Source organism: Anomaloglossus baeobatrachus, chromosome 1 (genome assembly GCF_048569485.1).
Source record: "Anomaloglossus baeobatrachus isolate aAnoBae1 chromosome 1, aAnoBae1.hap1, whole genome shotgun sequence".
NCBI classification, from domain to species: Eukaryota; Metazoa; Chordata; class Amphibia; order Anura; family Aromobatidae; genus Anomaloglossus; species Anomaloglossus baeobatrachus.
The window spans coordinates 561432391-561452596 of record NC_134353.1 but is presented as its reverse complement, the minus strand read 5'-3'; the positions used below and the strand labels follow the sequence as shown (position 1 = coordinate 561452596).

The 20206-nt window shown below is 38.3% G+C and overlaps 1 protein-coding gene across 7 annotated transcripts in view; it reads right to left on the bottom strand.

Annotated features, from left to right (window-relative positions):
• The window catches only part of NFIB (nuclear factor I B), a 545046-nt gene that overhangs the window by 14177 nt on the left and 510663 nt on the right, over positions 1-20206 (bottom strand). For 6 of the 7 annotated variants that reach the window (XM_075316949.1, XM_075316952.1, XM_075316951.1 and 3 more), the window contains 2 exons: positions 19248-19330; positions 3988-4076 (listed from right to left, as the gene is read on the bottom strand). In XM_075316949.1, coding sequence (XP_075173064.1) covers positions 3988-4076; positions 19248-19330 — 172 coding nt within the window. The remainder of the gene's footprint in view (positions 1-3987; positions 4077-19247; positions 19331-20206) is intronic. The other variant, XM_075316955.1, reaches the window with a different exon arrangement.

Here is a 20206-nt window from a genome sequence, read left to right as displayed (position 1 = left end):
TTTTTTAGTCGGTTTCCGTCATGTGCACATACTCTTACTGCTCTGGAGTTCCCTATGATTGGTGGTCATATGACAAGATATCCGTGCAGGATTGGTCTATTTAGTGGCATCACATACAATTTAAATAAAGAAAAAAAGAACCATGAAAAGTGTACACAAAAATATGCATATATTAGAAAGTCTCATTATTTTATTTGCAAAAGAGCTATTTAAAAAAATATTTTATGTTTTTTCTTTCTGTGAATACCTCATAGGGTTAAATAAACTACAAACTATCTAGCTGGGCTTAATAGAAAGACTGTAATACGTACTATATACTGTAATACTAAAGTATATGGTACAAAAAATGAAATGATTGTAGGTTCCAAATATCCTGGTTGGACTAAAAAAAAAGTGAAAATTGACAAAAAGTTTAAAAAATATTATGGGGGGTTATCTGGGACTTTTTTAACAATGTGCCTAAGAACTAACAGACAAGTAGGTGCTAACTACCTGGCGCCGATCTCTGCAGGAACATACTCTTAGTTTTTAAGCACATACAGGCACAAAAAATTCCTAATTACCTCTTTAAATAAAAAAAATGCAATTTAGGCCAGGGTCACAGTGACATGGAGCATCGGATGGGATATGCTAATGACACTCGACTCAATCTCAGCTGCAGTGCCATTGTACTGTGCTCCAATTATCTCGCTTGCGAGAATCGCAACACAGGTGAGGAGGAGAGATTAATCTCTCCATCTTGTCTGATGCCTGTCTCTGCGTATATTGGATAACATCTGAGTGCAGTCTGATGTTTCACACTCACCCATAGACTTGTAAGGATGTGCGTTATCCGGTATACGCTGCCAATCACAGCATGCTGCGATTTTTCTCTCATGCCGATTCAGCATGAGAAAAAAAAATCGCAGATCAGCTCTGACTGATAACATTGGCCAGAGTATAATGCGAGATTTTCTCACATTGCACTTCTCCGTATTATACGCTAGGGTGAGTCTACCCTAAAAGTGGTCAAAATGTTGTCTTCAATCTAAAGTTGTATCAATAAAAACATGTTACCATGCAAAAAAAATTTACTTCATACAGCTGCATCAACAGAACACTTATGGATCTTGAAAGAAAGGTGACACAAACCAAATTTCCAATGTTTTAAGCTACTAAGATAATTGAAAAAATGTTGAGGGGGTTTTTTTTTCACCTCACTTGTAATTTATTTACTGTTTTATATGGTAAAACAAAAGATGTCGGTCTGAACTACATCTCGTCCCCCAAAAAAGTAACATTTAGCTAAGTTGACTGAAAAATAAATGTAATAACTCTTGGAAGAAGAGGAGGAAAAACTAAAATGCAAAAACAAATTAAAGCACATAAACGATTGATTGTGTCGATAAAGAGAACCTGACAGCTGATGCATGCTGCCCAAACTGTGGGAAGCATGTGTCAGCCACTGGCTGTATGATCTTCACTGTGGCATTTCAGAGAAAAACCTACTTTAATAGCAACAGGACCATGGGATTGGGGCATGCTATAGACTAGTTGGATAGGTGGCTCCCATACGGCTTCTCCCCTCCGGCTGCCCTGGACTGATAAGTCTCTGTCTATATGTGCATATAGGCAGAGACCTGTGAATCACTGTCAAGTGGGCGGGGAGAAGCCACTGGTGTCTGATTAGTTTATTGTTAAATTATGCTTTTTTGTGAAATGCCGCAGTGTTTCAGAATGAAACATACTTGGCTGGGATAATACATCCAGTCAGGTTCCCTTTAATGAGTTAAGGTACATTGTTGTCACAACAAAGCTCCTCAAGAAAAGTTTTCTTGTGCGTGTGGTTTTCACTAGGGTAAGATGTTGTTGTTTGAGGTAATTCTATCAAGTTTAGAAACTGGGTCAAGATGCTCCAGAGACCTGCAGATTAATGTACTATTTCCTAACACAGATGCACTTCCCTATCATAACAAGGAAGTTAAAGTGAAAAGTATCACATCATTACAACTGACCATATGAAACGGTGCTATTAGAAACACTGGATGGAAACCATACATTTATTATCACCCTTAAATTATACCTAAAATCCAAAACTGTAGTGCAATGAAACATCCAGAATTTTTTTTTTTTTTTTTAATATAATCGCTTAACACATCAAGCATCAAATATCAATATGGAGATTCTTCCCTTACCAGTTTGCTTACACTTACCTTTGTGAAGATCATCGCTGTCTCAGTCTTGCCATAAGAAGTGACTCTAGTGGCAGATTTTATCAATAAAAGGTCGCAAGACACATGGATTCAGAGGCTTCAAATGGTAAGACTGGACAGGCTAACTCACGATTGTAACCACATACCAGAATTTAGAAGGCTGTTAGAAACTGGATGAGCCAATTTAATGTAGGCCCAAAATAATAACCTTCATAGATGTCAATGGAAATCAACCCAAAAAGTTAAACAATGAGAAAGTAGAACATTTGCCACCTGGAATTTGAGATTTGTCCATGCTTGGTTAATCCCAAAATCCATGTAAAAACATACAGAAAGGCACAAAAACAGTTTTCAAGAGCATCACTATCATACTTTTGTTTTGCACTACAGTATAAGAAAAGACAAAACCTTTGATCAAATTGCAATATCTGTTTAACTTTAAAGACTATGGACACCTTCAACACAGAAAACATGTTTTTACATATAAGTAGTATTAGGTTTCTGTCTGCAATCTTCATTCCTTGATTCATTTTCTGACCCTGCCCCACTTCTAGTTTCAGATCCTCATGTGGACATGTCCCTCCAAGTAATACATGCTGAATGTGAGCTTTATGTGTCCATTATGCTACTATCTTCACTAGTTCTCACATATCAGGACAGCTTCAGTTTTGTACTGACTTCCCCCCAGCCTTTACTACCTGAATGAACTTCAATCACTAATAACTGCCTTGTAAAACCTCCTTCCTCTGCCTGCTGTTATCCCTAACACTGAGAGAAGGGAGGGGATAGAAGAGGTCTGTGAGGGAAGGTCTGACATATTTATGTAATGTTTTGTACAGCAGCTAGCTAGGTGAAAAATATTAATGAAAACTATTTAGAGAGTGGCTAAATTTTGTATTTACGAAGCAAATGAGCCATAACAAACAATAAAACAAAATCAGTGCAAAGGTGTACATAGCCTTTAAAGCATGCATATGTAAAATAACCATCACCCACATTAAAATCATGTAGCATCCCCAACCACCAATGAAATAGCAGTATTTTACAAAGTAGCTCGTGGTTTTTCTTACAATCAAAGGAAATTTTCCAACATGCGAGTGACAAATGATTAGCAGTGTATTTAGTTAGCGAGCATTCTAGATTATATGTGATTTATGAAAGGCATGCTTTTTTCTTACCTCATAATATGACAAAATGAATGACAAATGTACCATTAGTAACCAGTTAGTATGTTAATTATTGGGTAAGGTTTTTTGATTATTTTCCCAAGGTGTGTATAAATGTAGTGTTTATGTGATGATTTGTATGGAAATATGGTTATAACTGTAAATGGTTAGAGTATCTAGAAATAATTATGCCGTACATGTATATTTGTTGTGTTTCTGCAGCTTAATGATATATGCATATTTTAGCTCCAATTCCCTAAAGCATCTGAAACTTGTGATGCCTTAAAACAATGTTGAAGCATAAAAGCCTGTATTTGACAGCAACCATACGATTATCCAGACATGGATTAACCCACTGTCTGCTGGGCAAGTCATCTGCTGTCAACAAGTCTTTGCAGATACTCGGCAAACCCACTGGTTTGTCCAAGCTGTTCACCCGTCACCGTGTAAACTACAATGGAACAAATGTGTTTAGAAAATTCTTCTCATAAATGTTTTGGTTAATTGTGATATGTAAATAAATGTTTCCAGGAGAGAGAGAAGGAGGGAGTAGGGGGAAGCTACAACAGAGCTATGTCTCAATGTAATTTATAGATGGAGTGTAGGGTTGGAAATAATTAAAATTTTACCTTTGCCAAGTTATTCCCAATGTATCCTCACTGGCACTGGGGTATAAATGCCTGCCGTTTTGATTCATGGTCCAGTCACAAATCCTCAGCTGTCAATTGAAACCTAGCAGTCAGATATGGATCCAGCAGTACTGCAGTTTTTAGTATTTACACATGCATAGGTACAAAATCCTGAGTAAACCTGCTCCCTCTGCTCATACACATATATATATATATTATATTCATTCACAAGCCTCAGAGTTTATGATGGAGCGTTAGGTGTATAATGGTCCTGTGTATATCTTTGCACTTGTAACCACTGGCACTGTTTTATTAATTGTACTGCATGCCAACTTCAATGATAGCTCAGTGCAAGTAGCTTGTTTTGAGCGCAGTATCACTCTATAGATAAACACATGACCAGAATACAATGTGCATGAACGTTTATTTACACAATATATTTAGTTTGAAAAGGGAGCAGACAAGACGGTGGTATCTAAAGCACATTCCTATTAGTCATTGTTAAACTTAGAAAAAAATGTTAATGAAAAAAAAATGAGAATAAGGCGAAGGGTGCCAACAAATATTGTCTGAAGGGTGATCACCTGGTCAGCGTCTGGCCTGGGGCATGCAGATGAATTGTAACAGTACCATAGAAAACATGCAATTTTATTTATATTTAGAGTCAAAGGAAAACAACCTAGTTAAAACAAATCCAGAAAGGAAGGCGAACTACATAAATCAGAAAATAAATATCAAAATAATCTCTAACAAGAAGATCAGCATTTTCACTTTATATGTATACTTTAATATTTTTGGATAGGAGGATATATACAATGTTGCACTATTAAAGGTCTATGTAGATTTATATGTCTGGGGCTATTTGTTTCAGAATATCTTTTTTAAATCCTCATTTATCTCTTTAAAATGTGAAAATAATTTGAAGGAATCCTACAGAAAGGCATAACTGGAATATGTTAAATCTCCAACAGGGCCTCCAGCTATAGCAGCTCTATAATAGTACTGGTCTTCTCATTTACGTCAAAGCAGTTCCTAGGCGTGACTTGGACACCTGCAACCATTATAGTTATTCCCAATCCAACAGAAAAAATACAAGGGACAAAACTCACCACTACAAGGACACAATGTCCTAGAGTCCATTTACATGGACTAACCAAGGACAGATTATAACCGCCAATCAGTAAACGTTTGCGTATCGACGGTCGTTTAAATGCCTGTTTACATAGCCAGACCAAAGTAAATGATAAGCGATCTGTACTATATCGCGCAGTGCACATAGGCTGCCATAGTTCTCGGCAGGGTGATTACTGTTTACATAGGATGACACACCGCCAAGAACGATGATCTTTTGTTCTGCACTAAAGATCATCGATTAAATTAGCTCTGGTGGCTGCAGTGGGGTGATAAGTGGGACATTTAGCAGATCAGGAAAAAAGTAGATGTGGAAATGTTACTGCGCTGCTGAAGATATGACATAAATCTAGGAAAGCTGAACGAAGGTGGTTTTATTCAATGCGTTTCGAAGTATCACCTCACTTCATCAGGAAATCCACCAATATAATATCGGTGGATTTCCTGATGAAGAAGTGGGGTGATATTTTGAAATGCGTTGCATAAAACCCCCTTCATTCAACTTTCCTGGATTTATGTCATATCTTCAGCAGCGCAGTAACATTTCCACATCTACTTTGTTCCTGATCTGCTTTAGCACGTGGACTCTGCAGCAGCTGACTACATTTTTTAATTCAGGTTGTGTGACACACAACTCCATAGGCTAGGTTCGCACACTGCGTCTTTTTGACGCTGCATTTTTGGCCGCTAAAAACGCACCTGCGTTGAAAAAAACGCATAAAAAACGCATGCATTTTTGCCGCGATTTGGTGCGTTTTGCTGCGTTTTTGATCTCTGCGTTTTGCTGCGTTTTTCCAATGCATTGCATGGGGGGAAAACGCAGAAAAACGCAGGAAAGATCTGACATGTCCATTTTTTTTTTAACTCAAAAACGCAGGTAAAAAAAACAGATGTGTGCGGACAGCAAAAATGAAAACTCATAGACTTTGCTGGGGAAGCAAAGTCGTGCAGTTTTGAGGCCAAAAACGCACCCGAAAAACGCGCAAAAACGCACTGTGCGCACATAGCCATAAGGTGAGCACAATCCCTTATCACACTTGTATGTCTGTTGGGTAAGACCCTATTGCACTTTTTCCCTTCAGCTTTTATCTAATTGGGACATTTAGGGGTAGAATATTTGGTAACTGCAATTAACAGCACAGAAGCATCAAATTGAACACTTTTCTATCTGCATTTTTTCTACATTCATTGAACCCTACATGGCTTTTACAGCTTGCGTCAGCTGCATCATGATAGTGGTTTTAATATGACTAAAAATGTTTTTTGATCTTACTAAACCCTATGAAACATTTTTTAGGGTTATAATGTATTAGTATTATAGTGTAATGCAATCTTTCTGATTTTTTTTATACCATTAGAGCATTTTTCTTAAGGGAAAGTCACTGATACAAGTTCATATTGTGAAAAAGAAAATATTCAAATATTTTCTATATTGGGATAAGTTTCTGCAGCCATTTCGTTTTATAACAAAAATGTCTATTTAGTACATGTTTCTCTTGAATTTCCAAGTTGTATGCTCTATAATGGAAATATTTAAATTCTAATATGTACTTAAGTATCATATAGTGGAACACAAAGTGAATATGGCTTCATAATATAGACATAGGAACCCTGTGTGCTGTAGCTTAGGCCGGTTTCACACATCCGGCTTTTCGCTTGTTTGCCGGATCCGGCGCTCTCCCATACAGTGACTACAGTACAGTGACAGCGCAACAAGCGCCGGTCACATGCTGTCATGTGACCGGCGCATGTGACCCGGAAGTTACAGCGCTGTCACTGTACTGTATTGTCTGTACGGGAGAGCGCCGGATCCGGCAAACAAGCGAAAAGCCGGATGTGTGAAACCGGCCTTAGCAAATTTCCATACAGCCTTGAAGAAAATCTGAAATGCATTTGTAAGAAGACCATACTAATCAGGGGCTGCTGAGAGTTTGGAATATGTATTTACTACAGGTTCTTTGCACAGGTCAAAAGAATTCTAAGAGATTATCATTTGACTTCTGAGTGATCCTGAGATCACAACTCACATCTGAATCATAATATATTTGGACATGCTGCTGAGAAAATTCTGCAGTAGAGCGTAGCTAGCCAGAGAAATTGTCTCATGGTATGATGTGCATGTCACTTGATCAGCTTACAAGTTACCCCGAGATGACCTGTATGGCCAGATGTAGCCAGCTGTTCATGCAACCTCAGGTGGCATTATGGTAATGAGTTAAAGCTAAAATAACAGTGTAAAATTTTAATACAGCCTACATCAAAAGTAGTTCCCAAGTGGTCATAGTAAAGAATGCAAAAGTGTAGGTTGCTCCCTTGCACACCTCCTTGATTATTCAGAATCCTGTATTAGCTTAAGCCAAAAAAAAATTACTGTATTCATGTGTCATGTTGCTAGAGAACTGTATGTAGTAGAAGGTATATATATATATATATATATATATATATATATATATATATATATATATATACACACTGCTAAAAAAATAAGTAGCACTTAAACAACACAATGGTATTTTAGTGTTCTCTTTATTTTTTGAGGAGCATATATATATATATATATATATATATATATATATATATATATATATGTATACAGATATAGCTATCTCTAGATATATATATACATACACCCACAGTATATATATACAAAATATCTATCTATCTATCTATATATATAATATATATATATATATATATACACACACACAGTATATATATACAAAATAGAAACTAATGTGTGTAAGACTTAAAAGTGAGTGAGGGACAGCCAATCTCTGCTACAAAGTGAGGTTGTCTAAGACAGTTTCATGTCAGAAGTCATACACTATGACAAAACTGGACACAGCACAAGACACAGGTCTCCTCGGTCAAAGATTCCAACGCACAGTTGGGTGTCTGTTTAAGCTCTGATAAAGATGCAGCAAGAAATGGGCAATATTATGGAACGTAAATGTAGTGGTCATTTAGTCGGTCAAGGAATTTTATTCCAACAGATAAAAGATACATCATACTTCTCCTTGAAACTGGAGGATGTCCAGCAGTGCTATCAGCTCAGAAATAGCAGCAACCAGTAGGACCCACATACTCTCATATACTGTTTAGAGATGTCTGGCCAGAAGTGGTCTTTAGGGAAGAATGATGGCCAGGAGCTAAACACAAGGTAGTTATACTGCATCAGCAAGGTCTCCCCAGGCAAAGATTCCAACACACAGTAGGGTGTCAAGATGTGCTGTTCACGCTCTTTTAAAGATGCAGCAAGAAATAGGCAACATTGAGGAACATAGATGCAGTGGTCAGTCAGTTGGTCAAGGAACCTTATTGCAACAGATAAAAAACACATCATACTTTCCTTTGAAAATGGAAGATGTCCAGCAGTGCCATCAGCTCAAAAATAGCAGCAACCAGTGGGATACTCCCATACACTGTTTTGAGATGTCTGGCCAGAAGTGTTCTTTAGCGAAGAATGATGGCCACAAGTCAAACATATGACATGAAAAAAAGGCCAGCAACTCAACTCAACAATAAAAACATAAGACATGGGTACAAAAAATAGCAGCAGGTGCTCTGGACCGTGGAGTTGAAATATGAAATATTTGGCTATAACAGAAGACAGTTTTGTTCACCAAGACGCAGGAGAGTGATACAAAAATGAATGTCTGCAGGCAACAGTAAAGCATGGTGGATGGTCTGTGCCAGTTTGGGGCTGCATTTCCGCAAATGGAGTTAGGGATTTAATCAGAATTATTGGTGTCCTAAATGCTGAGAAATATTGGTAGATACTTATACATCATGCAGTACCATCAGGGAGGCATCTTACTGTCTTCAAATTTATTTTGCAGCAAGACAACAACCATAAATATACAGCTAATGTCATTAAGAACTATCTTCAGTGAAAAGTTGAACAAGTAGTCCTGGAAGTGATGATATGATCAGTTTTCTATTTTGCAGGCTTGGGGTGGTCATACCAAGTATTTGATTTAGATTTTTTTTTGTTTATTCACTTTACATTTTGTTAATTGCTAAACAAACTTATTAACACCTATTCTTTAATCAATTCCTACTTTGCAGCAGTCTTTTCAGACCTGCTTAAAACTTTTGCACAGCACAATATATCAACTACAAACAGGGACAGTACAGTGTGCAGAATTATTAGGCAAGTTGTATTTTAGAGGATTTTTTTTATTATTGATCAACAACCATGTTCTCAATCAACCCAAAAGACTCATAAATATCAAAATTTAATATTTTTGGAAGTTGGAGTGTTTTTTTTTAGATTTGGCTATCTTAGGAGGATATCTGTTTGTGCATGTAAGTATTACTGTGCAGAATTATTAGCCAACTTAAAAAAAACCAAATATGTTCCCATCTCACTTGTTTAATTTTTCCAGGTAAACCAATATAACTGCACAAAATTTAGAAATAAACATTTCTGACATGCAAAAACAAAACCCAAAAAAATTAGTGACCAATATAGCCACCTTTCTGTATGATGACACTCAACAGCCTACCATCCATAGTTGCTTTATCTGTTTACGATCAACATTGCGTGCAGCAGCCACCACAGCCTCCCATACACTGTTCCCAGAGGTGTACTGTTTTCCCTCCCTGTAGATCTCACATTTTATGAGGAACCATAGGTTTTCTATGAGGTTCTGATCAGGTGAACAAGGGGGCCATGTCATTATTTTTTTATCTTTTAGACCTTTACTGGCCAGGCACACTGTGGAATAGTTGGATGCATGTGAAGGAGCTTTGTCCTGCATGAAAATCATGTTTTTCTTGAACGATACCGACTTCATTCTGTACCACTGCTTGAAGAAGTTGTCTTCCAGAAACTGGCAGTAGGTCTGGGAGTTGGGCTTCACTCCATCCACAACTCGAAAAGGTCCCACAAGTTCATCTTTGATGATACCAGCCCATACCAGTACCCCACGTCCACCTTGCTGGCATCTGAGTCGGAGTGGAGCTCTCTGCCCTTTACTGATCCAGCCTCTGGCCCATCCATCTGGTCCATCAAGAGTCACTCTCATTTCATCAGTCCATAAAACCTTTTAAAAATCAGTCTTAAGATATTTGTTGGCCCAGTCTTGACGTTTTATCTTATGTTTCTTGTTCAAAATTGGTTGTTTTTCAGCCTTCCTTACCTTGGCTATGTTCCTGAGTATGGCGCACTTTCTGCTTTTTGACACTTCAATAACGTTGCAGCTCTGAAATATGGCCAAACTGGTGGCAAATCGTATCTTGGCAGCTTCACACTTGATTTTCCTCAATTTATGGGCAGTTATTTTGCACCTTTTTTGTCCAACACGCTTCTTGTGACCCTGTTGGCTATTTGCCATTAACGCTTGATTGTTCGGTGATCACGCTTCAAAAGTTTGGCAATTTCAAGACTGCTGCATCCCTCTGCAAGACATCTCACAATTTTGGACTTTTCAGAGCCCGTAAAATCTCTCTTCTGACCCATTTTGCCAAAGGAAAGGATGTTGCCTAATAATTAAGCACACCTTATATAGGGTCTTGATGTCATTACACCACACCCCTCCTCATTGCAGAGAAGCACATGACCTGATTTACTTAATTGGTAGTTGCCTCTCAAGCCTATACAGCTTGGAGTAGGACAACAAGTATAAAAATGATCATGTGATTAAAATACTCATTTGGCTAATAATTCTGCACACAGTGTATAGTAACAAAACAAAAAAAAATACGACTACACTGTTAATCTTGGAGTCGCATTGTCACAAGTAAATTTATGCCTTGGCTAGCAGTCAAATTCTGCTGGTCTTTAGACACATTCATTCACTATTACATGGGCCTTGAACACATGGCATATGTAATGGTGCCAAAAACTTCACAGCATCACCATGAGTAGAACAAAGAATATCATGTACATGCAAATCATAATAGATATCCTCTCCAATCACTTTACGTGATTTTGTTTGTGACTAAATATAATAGACCAGTCTAAGGTTGTATCACTGGTACGAAAGCCACTGATTGTGAGACGGACAAGGTGACTTTAATATTAATAAAAATATATATTTATTTCTTATTATCCAAATGAGAATAAGAGAAAGGGCTGATAATGTTTGTTATTTCAATGATGTCAGCTAACCCGTTCAAAAGAAGCATTTGCATAATGTCATCTGGACTCTGACTTCCTTTAAATGTGTTTCCTCTCCATCTTACATATGTGTAAGGTGACCTCTTATCCATTTTCATACCACTGCGGCAGTCACGTGGCATGGTTTTACGTCAAACTGTCATTAATGATAAGAGACACAATAAGAGTCTTCACAGTGTTGATGGCTCGTTTCCTGAGTAGCTTAGATTTTTTTCGCATGGCCCATTTGGGCTTTAGTTTGCAGCATTCAGCTTCCCTTTTAAACTGATTGAAAGCTGCGCTTTAGTGATCAATTTAGTGAGCTTCATCATGAAAAAACAACAACAGAAAGGAATGGGGGGATGACGGAAGAATTAAATTGTGAAACAAATGAATAACTAAAGGATGCACCTGGGGGAAAAAAGACCTGGCTTTCCATGTGCCTCTCTGCAGCAAGACCGTAAAAAATACAATGGTAATAGCTATAAACTCTGTGTAGCACTTGCTCCAAAAGTCTGATGGTATGTAAGAATAATCACTAACATGTCTTTTACTTAAAGGGAACCTCCAGTCCACAATGCAAGTTTAACTATACATGTACCTTCAACAAACCTGTTTTCCCCTACTGTTCCTCCATTCTGGCACCCGTCTAAATTTTACAAAAGAGGTGCCACAGTCTGACTTCTCTTGAAAGTGTTCTTACAGTTCCAACAGACACTAAATAAAAGTCTGCGAAAACATAACCATGTGCTCTGTACGGGGGCCTTCAAAGAAAAGGATCAGATAATTGGAAACTCTCTCTCCCCATTGAAAACACTCTCCGATTTCCTCCTGCACTCCAAAGACATACTGATAGGGAATTTAGAGTGTGAGCCCCATTGGGAACAGCAATGATCCCATCTGTAAAGCGCTGTGGAATTAAGAGCGCTATATAAGCAAGTAAAATAAATAAATATATTTCTGGATATTCTCAAGGAATAAAATGGAGTAAATAAAGAAAAAAATAAATTCCTAAATGCACTATAGTGCATTAAAATAGCAGCTACCTTGTTACGCAGTTATAAATGTCCTAGAAGATTAACAGGACAGGTACCTGAAAATGCAGTAGGAAGCTAATACCCCATCTTTTTAGTGTAGGAAATTATAGGTATTATGATAAAATACAGCATGGGGTGTTGAGGATAAGAGAAGGCTGCTCGTGCTGCTGCTACCCCATCTTTATGAATTCCGAGCAGCTGCTGTGACCTTGCGTTTGCCTGGCAGTACAAGGCACAGGTTATCTTTGGGTCACAGCAGCTTCATACTGTATAAGAAAGGAAGGGGACGAAGCTTCCTACTCTACATGCTTACAGGCACTTGTCTAGTTACCATTCTAAGACAAGGATCTGCCAGTGTAACAAGATAGGGGCCATTTAGCATGCTGCAGTGATTACCTGTCTGGACAATATGACTGTGATAAAGACATATTTATTTATTTTATATATTTATTTTATTTTTTTTCAATTTCCAGAAAACCCATTTTATTGTGTTTTATGTGTATAAAAAATATCTTAACGCTTGCATATCAATCTAATCACCATCAGGACCACAGAGATCCATGTCCACAGCACTGTAACTGACATCCCGAATTGTGCGAGGAGACCAAGGAGGAGAAGAGGGACGGCTTCTTCTCCTCCTCCTGCTCTTCTCACATGTGCCGACATGTCAGTTACAGTGCTGTGGGAGTGCTCTTCTGCGCAGTGACATAAATTATAGGGGTAAATCAAATCATGATGACAGGTTCCTTTTAATGTGTAGCCATCATTTTAATCTTTATTTCATAAATCACTACTACATATGAAAATAAGCAACTTTGTCATATACTTATCAGATAAAGCTGCATCTTTTTCTGCCAGGACTGCTCATTGATTTTCAAAATTCTCAATTCACGGACATAATCTGTATTCAGTGACTTTCCCATTACTGAGAGAGGAGATGGCAGTTCTTACTGATACGAATCTGATGATGGGAAAAGGGAGGAGCTAAAGGCAGAGCTCTGCACCTCCTCCCTTTTCTATCTACATGTGAGATGGCAGTTCTTACTGACGAGATTCTATGATGATGTGAGGGAGGAGCTAGAGGCAGAGCTCTGCCCCTCATCCCTCGTCTATCTACATAGGAGATAGAGTTCTTACTGATGAGATTCTATGGTGACGTGAGGAGGGAGGATCTAGAGGCAGAGGGAGGATCTAGAGACAGAGGGAGGAGCTAGATGCAGAGGGAGGAGCTGACTGATAACTATTCTCCTTTGCCCAACACTTTAAAGGGAACCTGTCACCACTTTTTTTGTCTATAAGCTGTGGCCACCACCACCGGGCTTTTATATACTGCATTCTAACATGCTGTATATAAGAGCCCAGGCCGCTGTGAGAACATAAAAAACACTTTATAATACTTACCTAACGGTCGCGCGGTTGGCCATGTGGGCGTCTCCATTGTCCGGTGTCAGCGCCGCCTCTTTTAGCCATCTTCGTCCTCCTTCTTCTCTAGCCGTGGTGCATGACGCGTCCGACAGCATTCAGGTCCTGAACAGGCGCACTTTGATCTGCCCTGAGCATGGCAGATTAAAGTATTGTAGTGCGCCTGCGCAGGACCGGAGAGTGTGTATGACGTAGACGCGTCATGCACACAGGCTTCAGAAAGAGGACGAAGATGGGCGAAAGAGGAGGCGCCGGCTCCGGAGAATGGAGACACCCATATGGCCAACCGCACGACCATTAGGTAAGCATTATAAAGTGTTTTTTATGTTCTCACAGCGGCCTGGGCTCTTATATACAGTATGTTAGAATGCTGTATATAAGAGCCCAGTGGTGGTGTTGGCCGCAGTTTATATGCCAAAAAAGTGGTGACAGGTTCCCTTTAAAAGTGACCAGCAGAATAAAGTTAAAATGTCATGAATTCAGTTAACATTATCCCAGGAAACAATTACAAAACACCACAGAATTTCAGTTTTATTTTCAATCCTCAAAAATACTGTAATAGTTCTCCAATACATTATAAGGCATGGTATATTGTGCCATTAAGAAAAAATACAAGTGCTTAAGCAGAAAAACAGGCCATGGCCATAAGCAAGTGGCAGGATTATCTAATGTGTAACACCTAAAGGAAAAATCTCATCAGTAAATAGAAGCGATTATACTACTGTATAGTACTCTTTCCTTCTCTACTCTCTTATTTCTTCTGCTCCTTACTATTGATGACAGACTGTACAGAAGGCAAATTATGTTACTCGGATGATCCAAATCTATTTAGCACTTCTAGCATTTTTGGTAATTTAGTTTATAGGAGCGTTTGATTTTTATTCTTTTTTAATAAAAAGGGTTGGTTGAATATACTTGACAATGCTTTTCACTTCCCAGGGGCATAAATCTCTTTAATGCCCTCCAACCCCCCCATCTGATAAGACATTTAGAATGTACCTGTGACAGTACATTTTCCATAAGGGTCAGTGTGTATTAAAAGGGGTTGTGGGCTGTCTAAAAGGCTTTACCACTGCTAAAATCATCCTCTGCTTAATTTAGAATTTCTCTAAGCTAATATAAAATGATTGATTGTGTGCATTTCATGTACCTCTTGGTTCTCGCTTTCATTCATCATGGGATGTTTTAAATGAAATGCATTTAGAACCTGCCACCATCAGAGAGGAATCTCTTAAATCTTGGGAAAGCAGAATGAGGACACAGTAAATCAATCTCACTTTAGTTGTGCCGCACAGGGCAAGCTTTACACTGACAAAGTAATTAAAGCTGGTTTTATTTGCTCTTTTTCTATTCTTCTTCTTGTTTGGGCAAGAAAAACTCTAATTGTATAATATGAAATATAATATATATTTTTTATGCTATATAGATAGCTATGTATAAAAAAAGGTATATATACACTTCATTCACATTAATTGTGGATATAAATATTTACAGATAACCATTAGAAATGGTGAAAAGATATCTAGATGGATTCAAATCAATTTAAACTATCCCATGTAGAAATAACATATATAATATGCGATTATTAGAAATATATATAGATTATACAAATATTTTAAGAAATTCTGAAAGGGAACAGGTCACGACCTTTTTCGATATTAGACTTTCCCAAATGTCTTGTTAGTGATGCAATGTGCCAACATTATGACTGAAGCAGAAGGTATCTAATGCATTCAACCTGATCATAAAAAGTGTTTTCTTTTTATGTAAATATGGGGAACTTTTGTTTGACAAAACCCTGTTAGTGATGCACATTGCACCACTAACAGGACATGGGGGGCAGTTTTAAAATAAAAAAAAGATGTGACAGGTTCCTTTTAACTTTAAATGGAATCTGTCACCACATTTAACCTTATTACACTGTTAATATGGGCATACAGGTTACAGAATGCTGAAAAATGTCATACTTGTATGTCTCATATCAGAAGGCTTGTTGTGGATAAATCATCTTTTATCACTTTATGTAAATGAGTTCTTCCGTTGCCCGGAAGAGAACTCCGCCTCCAGATAATATTTTAAGTAGAAGTGGTATCACTAGTGTGATATGTGATGTCCGCGCTCTGCTCTCACTGAAGAGCTGTGTGTGATTATAACTGACACATCTGCAGGTTCCTCTCAGCTTCAGCTTCCATCTCACAGGCAGACAGCACTGCAATATTGTTGCAATAAATCAGAGCTCAGGGAGCTGCAAAAATGTGTCCAATTTTATTTCTACTGTTGTGTGAATTACTTGTCTCACACTGGTAATACCTTTTTCTATTTAAAATAAGCTCTGTAGGTGGAATTATCTTTCAGGCGGTATCTGCCCCATAGCCTGGAAGAGCTCATTTACATAAAGTAATAAAAAATGATTAATCCACAACAAGGCATCTGATATGAGGCATACAAGTATGGCTTTTTTAGCATTTTATAACCTGTATGCCTACATTAATAGGTTAGATAGGTCAAACGTGGTGACAGATTCCCTTTTGCGTTGTCTCAAGACAATGTTTCTTCATGTGGTTTATTAGGACATATGAATGTCATAAAAAGGGTGTCCTACTCATGGGCCTTACAAATGTCTATAGTGATCGTAGTAAACTATGTTCATCATTAGTATTAGATAACAGTGTTGTTTGCTGGAGTTGGTGATAATGGCGTCCTGTTCAAACTAGGAACACACATGATACTGTTGCTGGTGCAATGCTTTATGGAAGATACTATTAGAACAGAGTGCAGAACAAGTCTGGGTTTAAATAATGATCGCCTTAAGTGCAATTGATATTAGTGCTGCAAGATTTATGCGGCGTTCCAATAGCTGTATTGATCTTGTAGAAAATTAGACTTCTCGAAGGTCATGGCTCAATTCTTCTCTCCAGCTCAATCTGAAGCAATGTTTTGTAATTCTAAGGACAGTTTTAGGGTAATGGTATAATTCTGTGATGTGATTTAGTTTTTCTATATATAATTTCTGATGAAAATATTACCAGATCATAAATACTCAGTGTCTTATGGTAACATGCTAACAGTAATGCTTACACTTTTAAGATATGCCAATGTAATGAAGAAATAAAGCAATACATTGGCACATTCAAATACCATCAGACTGAAGTTTAGGATAAATTTACAATAAGGACCATGGTAAATGATCCACCTAGTTGCTCTTGACTACTGAAAGTAAGTTACAAGCCCTCAGATAACCCATCATATTTGCTATTGTTGTACTATAAAAATTGTCAGAATAAATTATATAAAATGATTTCTGATTCTAGTATAGACTCTACTACTGCATAAACAACATCACAAATGAGGAGTCCATCACCCTAAACTAAAATCTACTTTGTAGGTTCTTGAAATAACAGGGAACATTTATCAAAGAAGGGCATCACTTCTCAGGCTGCAGTTTAACACGTATCCAAGAAAAAAGATGTACCCAAATATTCTTCATAAGGAAAGCCTTGCATGCCCACATTATGCAATCTGTACTCAGTCTATAATTACCTGGACTGACCACACTAACAGCCTCACAGGCAATTATGGAGATGATAGTGCAGGTCAAAAATAGAGATGAGTGAACCTTTGGAGGTTCGGTTCACAGGGCACATTAGAACCTTAAAAAAGTTCAGTTTTTGACCCTAACTTGATCCAAACCTCAATAGAAGTCAGTAATTGGGCAGTTTGTGGCTTCACCCACATGCAACAAGCCATAAGCAGAATACTTCCGGGAATGGTGGGCGGGGATTTTCAATTTGTTTCTTTATGTGTGTGTACATTACATCTGATCACACTGATTTTACTCCCAGTATGAGCCATTCAAACACTGCACGTGGCTTGCACAGGGCTGAGCATCACTCATACTCAAGCACAGCGCTGCTCGCTTGAGTGGTTTGAACTCGTAACTCACTCAAACTTCGAACCCAAACTTTGTTTGTTTGGAAGTCGGTTTCCGAACCTGAATCTCAAACCTCAGGTTTGCTCATCTCTAGTCAGGAGACTTATAGTTTATGTGTACATTGTGGCCCATGTATGGACCATGAAATGCCTAATGATAATTTATTTTTTGGGGTCTGGGAGTGTGGCAAGAAATATTATTAGAGGGGATTTCCCTTCTTTAGGGTGACATTAAGTTGCATTCAAAGGAGATGTCTCATTGACTGGAACCATAACCAATGTGGAGAATCAGGGTCCTCTGATCTGTCTGGTAAGGCAGCTGCAACATCCAACCAGAAAATAAATGAAGAGGAACTGTGCATTTGTTTACTGCATGTGGCCATTGTCGGAGGTCACTCATTCGCAACATAATGCAATTATAGAAAACAAACAGTGCTTCCTGGTGTGGGACCACTGAGCTAGACCAATGAAAAGGTACGATATACTGCTCAACTCAGACAGCTGTGCTGTGGGCACAACACCAAACATACACCAAATATCCACAAGGGGGTCCTGCTGCATTTCTGCTGCTAATTCCAGAGGTCCAGACTCCCACCAGGGGAAAAATATAGGGAAGACTAAAAGGAACAGTGCCAGGAGGAACTGTAGAGGCTCACAGGGAAACCGTCAGGAGGCACTGCACTTTTAACAAACCAGACTCCACATGGGCAGGAATTCGAATTAACAATATCAATATCAGTATAGGTCTTGGGCACAAAGGTGTGACCTACATATATCAGACAGTTATGCCATCACTTGAAAACTTGGAAATACCACTTCAGGGTCTTGCAACAGACAGTAATACAGTTTTTACTACACTGGGATGATCTGAGAGCTTAGCCCCTTGTAAATTCACTTCCAGCCATACTATAATTGTGTTACTTAGGCTTCCATCATATACAAAGAACTTTCTATACACCTATTCAGAGTGTTTTACAAAGCACTTTGCTCTTTTTTAAATGTTCATACAGCCACCAACCTACTGTATGTATATATTGATCCATCTAGTTATCAGCAATGTTGGGAGGGAATGGAAGCTAATGTAAGGCCAAAAATGCATAACACAAAAAAATAAAAAAAACTTCCAACACTTTTGCCTTGTGGCAGCTAAAGACAACATATATTCAATGCAAAATAATCAGTCTGAGTCCTAGTTAAGGCAATGATTGATACTGTAATTTGTCTACTAGAGAAGTGCCTGGCCACATGCATTTTACATGCTATGTTTATGTGTGTTTTTTTTCATAGAAAGACGTGATAAGTTGTGACTGAGAATTTTGTCATTGCATTGAAGTGTATATAACATGAAGTATGTAATTGGAAAAAGTAGAAATATAAGGAGTAAGTTCTCTGTGCCATTGGCTGAGCTCACTGCATTCCAAAATGTACTGTATGTTTGCTATGTGTCTTAAGGGACACTTTTTTTGTGACACGGACACTTCCAATTAAATGTGTTGATATTTGACATGCCCGGTCATGATCAGGGAACAGAAGGATTTTGTTTTAATCCAAGCGATTATGAGTGGTAGCATGCATGCTTTATGACACTATTCCCAAGCACTTCAGAATCATTACACCTGATGTAATAAGCAGCCCACCTGTTGCTGGTGTAGGAAGGCTGGATCTCTAGGGCTTAGTCCCACATATCGGTTGGCTTGTGATGTGCCAGAGGCTGTGTAGGCTAGAAAAAGAGAAAATGGAGACAATGAAAATACAACTGAGTGACTTCGGAACTGGCTGTGAGCATAGGAAATCTCAGTGTTGTTCCTGACCAGTATATGACTTTTAGCAGAGGTCCGCTCTGCAGGCTTCATCTCTAGAGAGTGGAGATTGTGTGCACCCAGAGATTAGGAGATCCCACTCTCCTGTCTATTGTCACATAAACAGCAGCAACATGGAGGAAATTATACAGCAGTATTGTGCAGTGTAGCTGTGGATCCAGCATAGAGCTGAAACAGTACACTTACTAGAAGCAGCAGTAGCATCTCAGCCGCTGTCTGCTTCTTTGGACCCATCATTATAGACTACAATTGGCAGTAGATTTGACTTAAAGGGGTGTTCCCATCTCCGAGATCCTATCCCAATATGTAGTAGCGGTAATAATAACAATACTAATAACAATAATATTAACAATTACCTCCAGTTAAGAATGTAGTATAGTTCTCCAGATTAGCTATGTTGCTTACCTCATGTGCAGGCCATTGGAATAGCTTAGGTATCCATGGTTATGACCACTAGCAACTGACTACTTAACTTACTGTCACTATATGAGTGGTCATAACCATGGATACTTAAGCTGCTGCAATGCCCTGCCCATGAGGTAAGCGGCATAGTGATTCAGGAAAACTATACTAAATTTCTATTATTGGAGGTATTTGCTATTATTATTATCAATACACCGTTTACATATTGGGATAGGATCCTGGAGCTGGGAATACCCCTTTAATCTCTAAGGCAAAGGGACCATCTAAATGTGAAGAATTTTACCAGTAGAATGAGAGTTAAGTGGCTCATAAGAAGAGAAAGAACCATATTCTAATATGATTTCGTTCAAAAA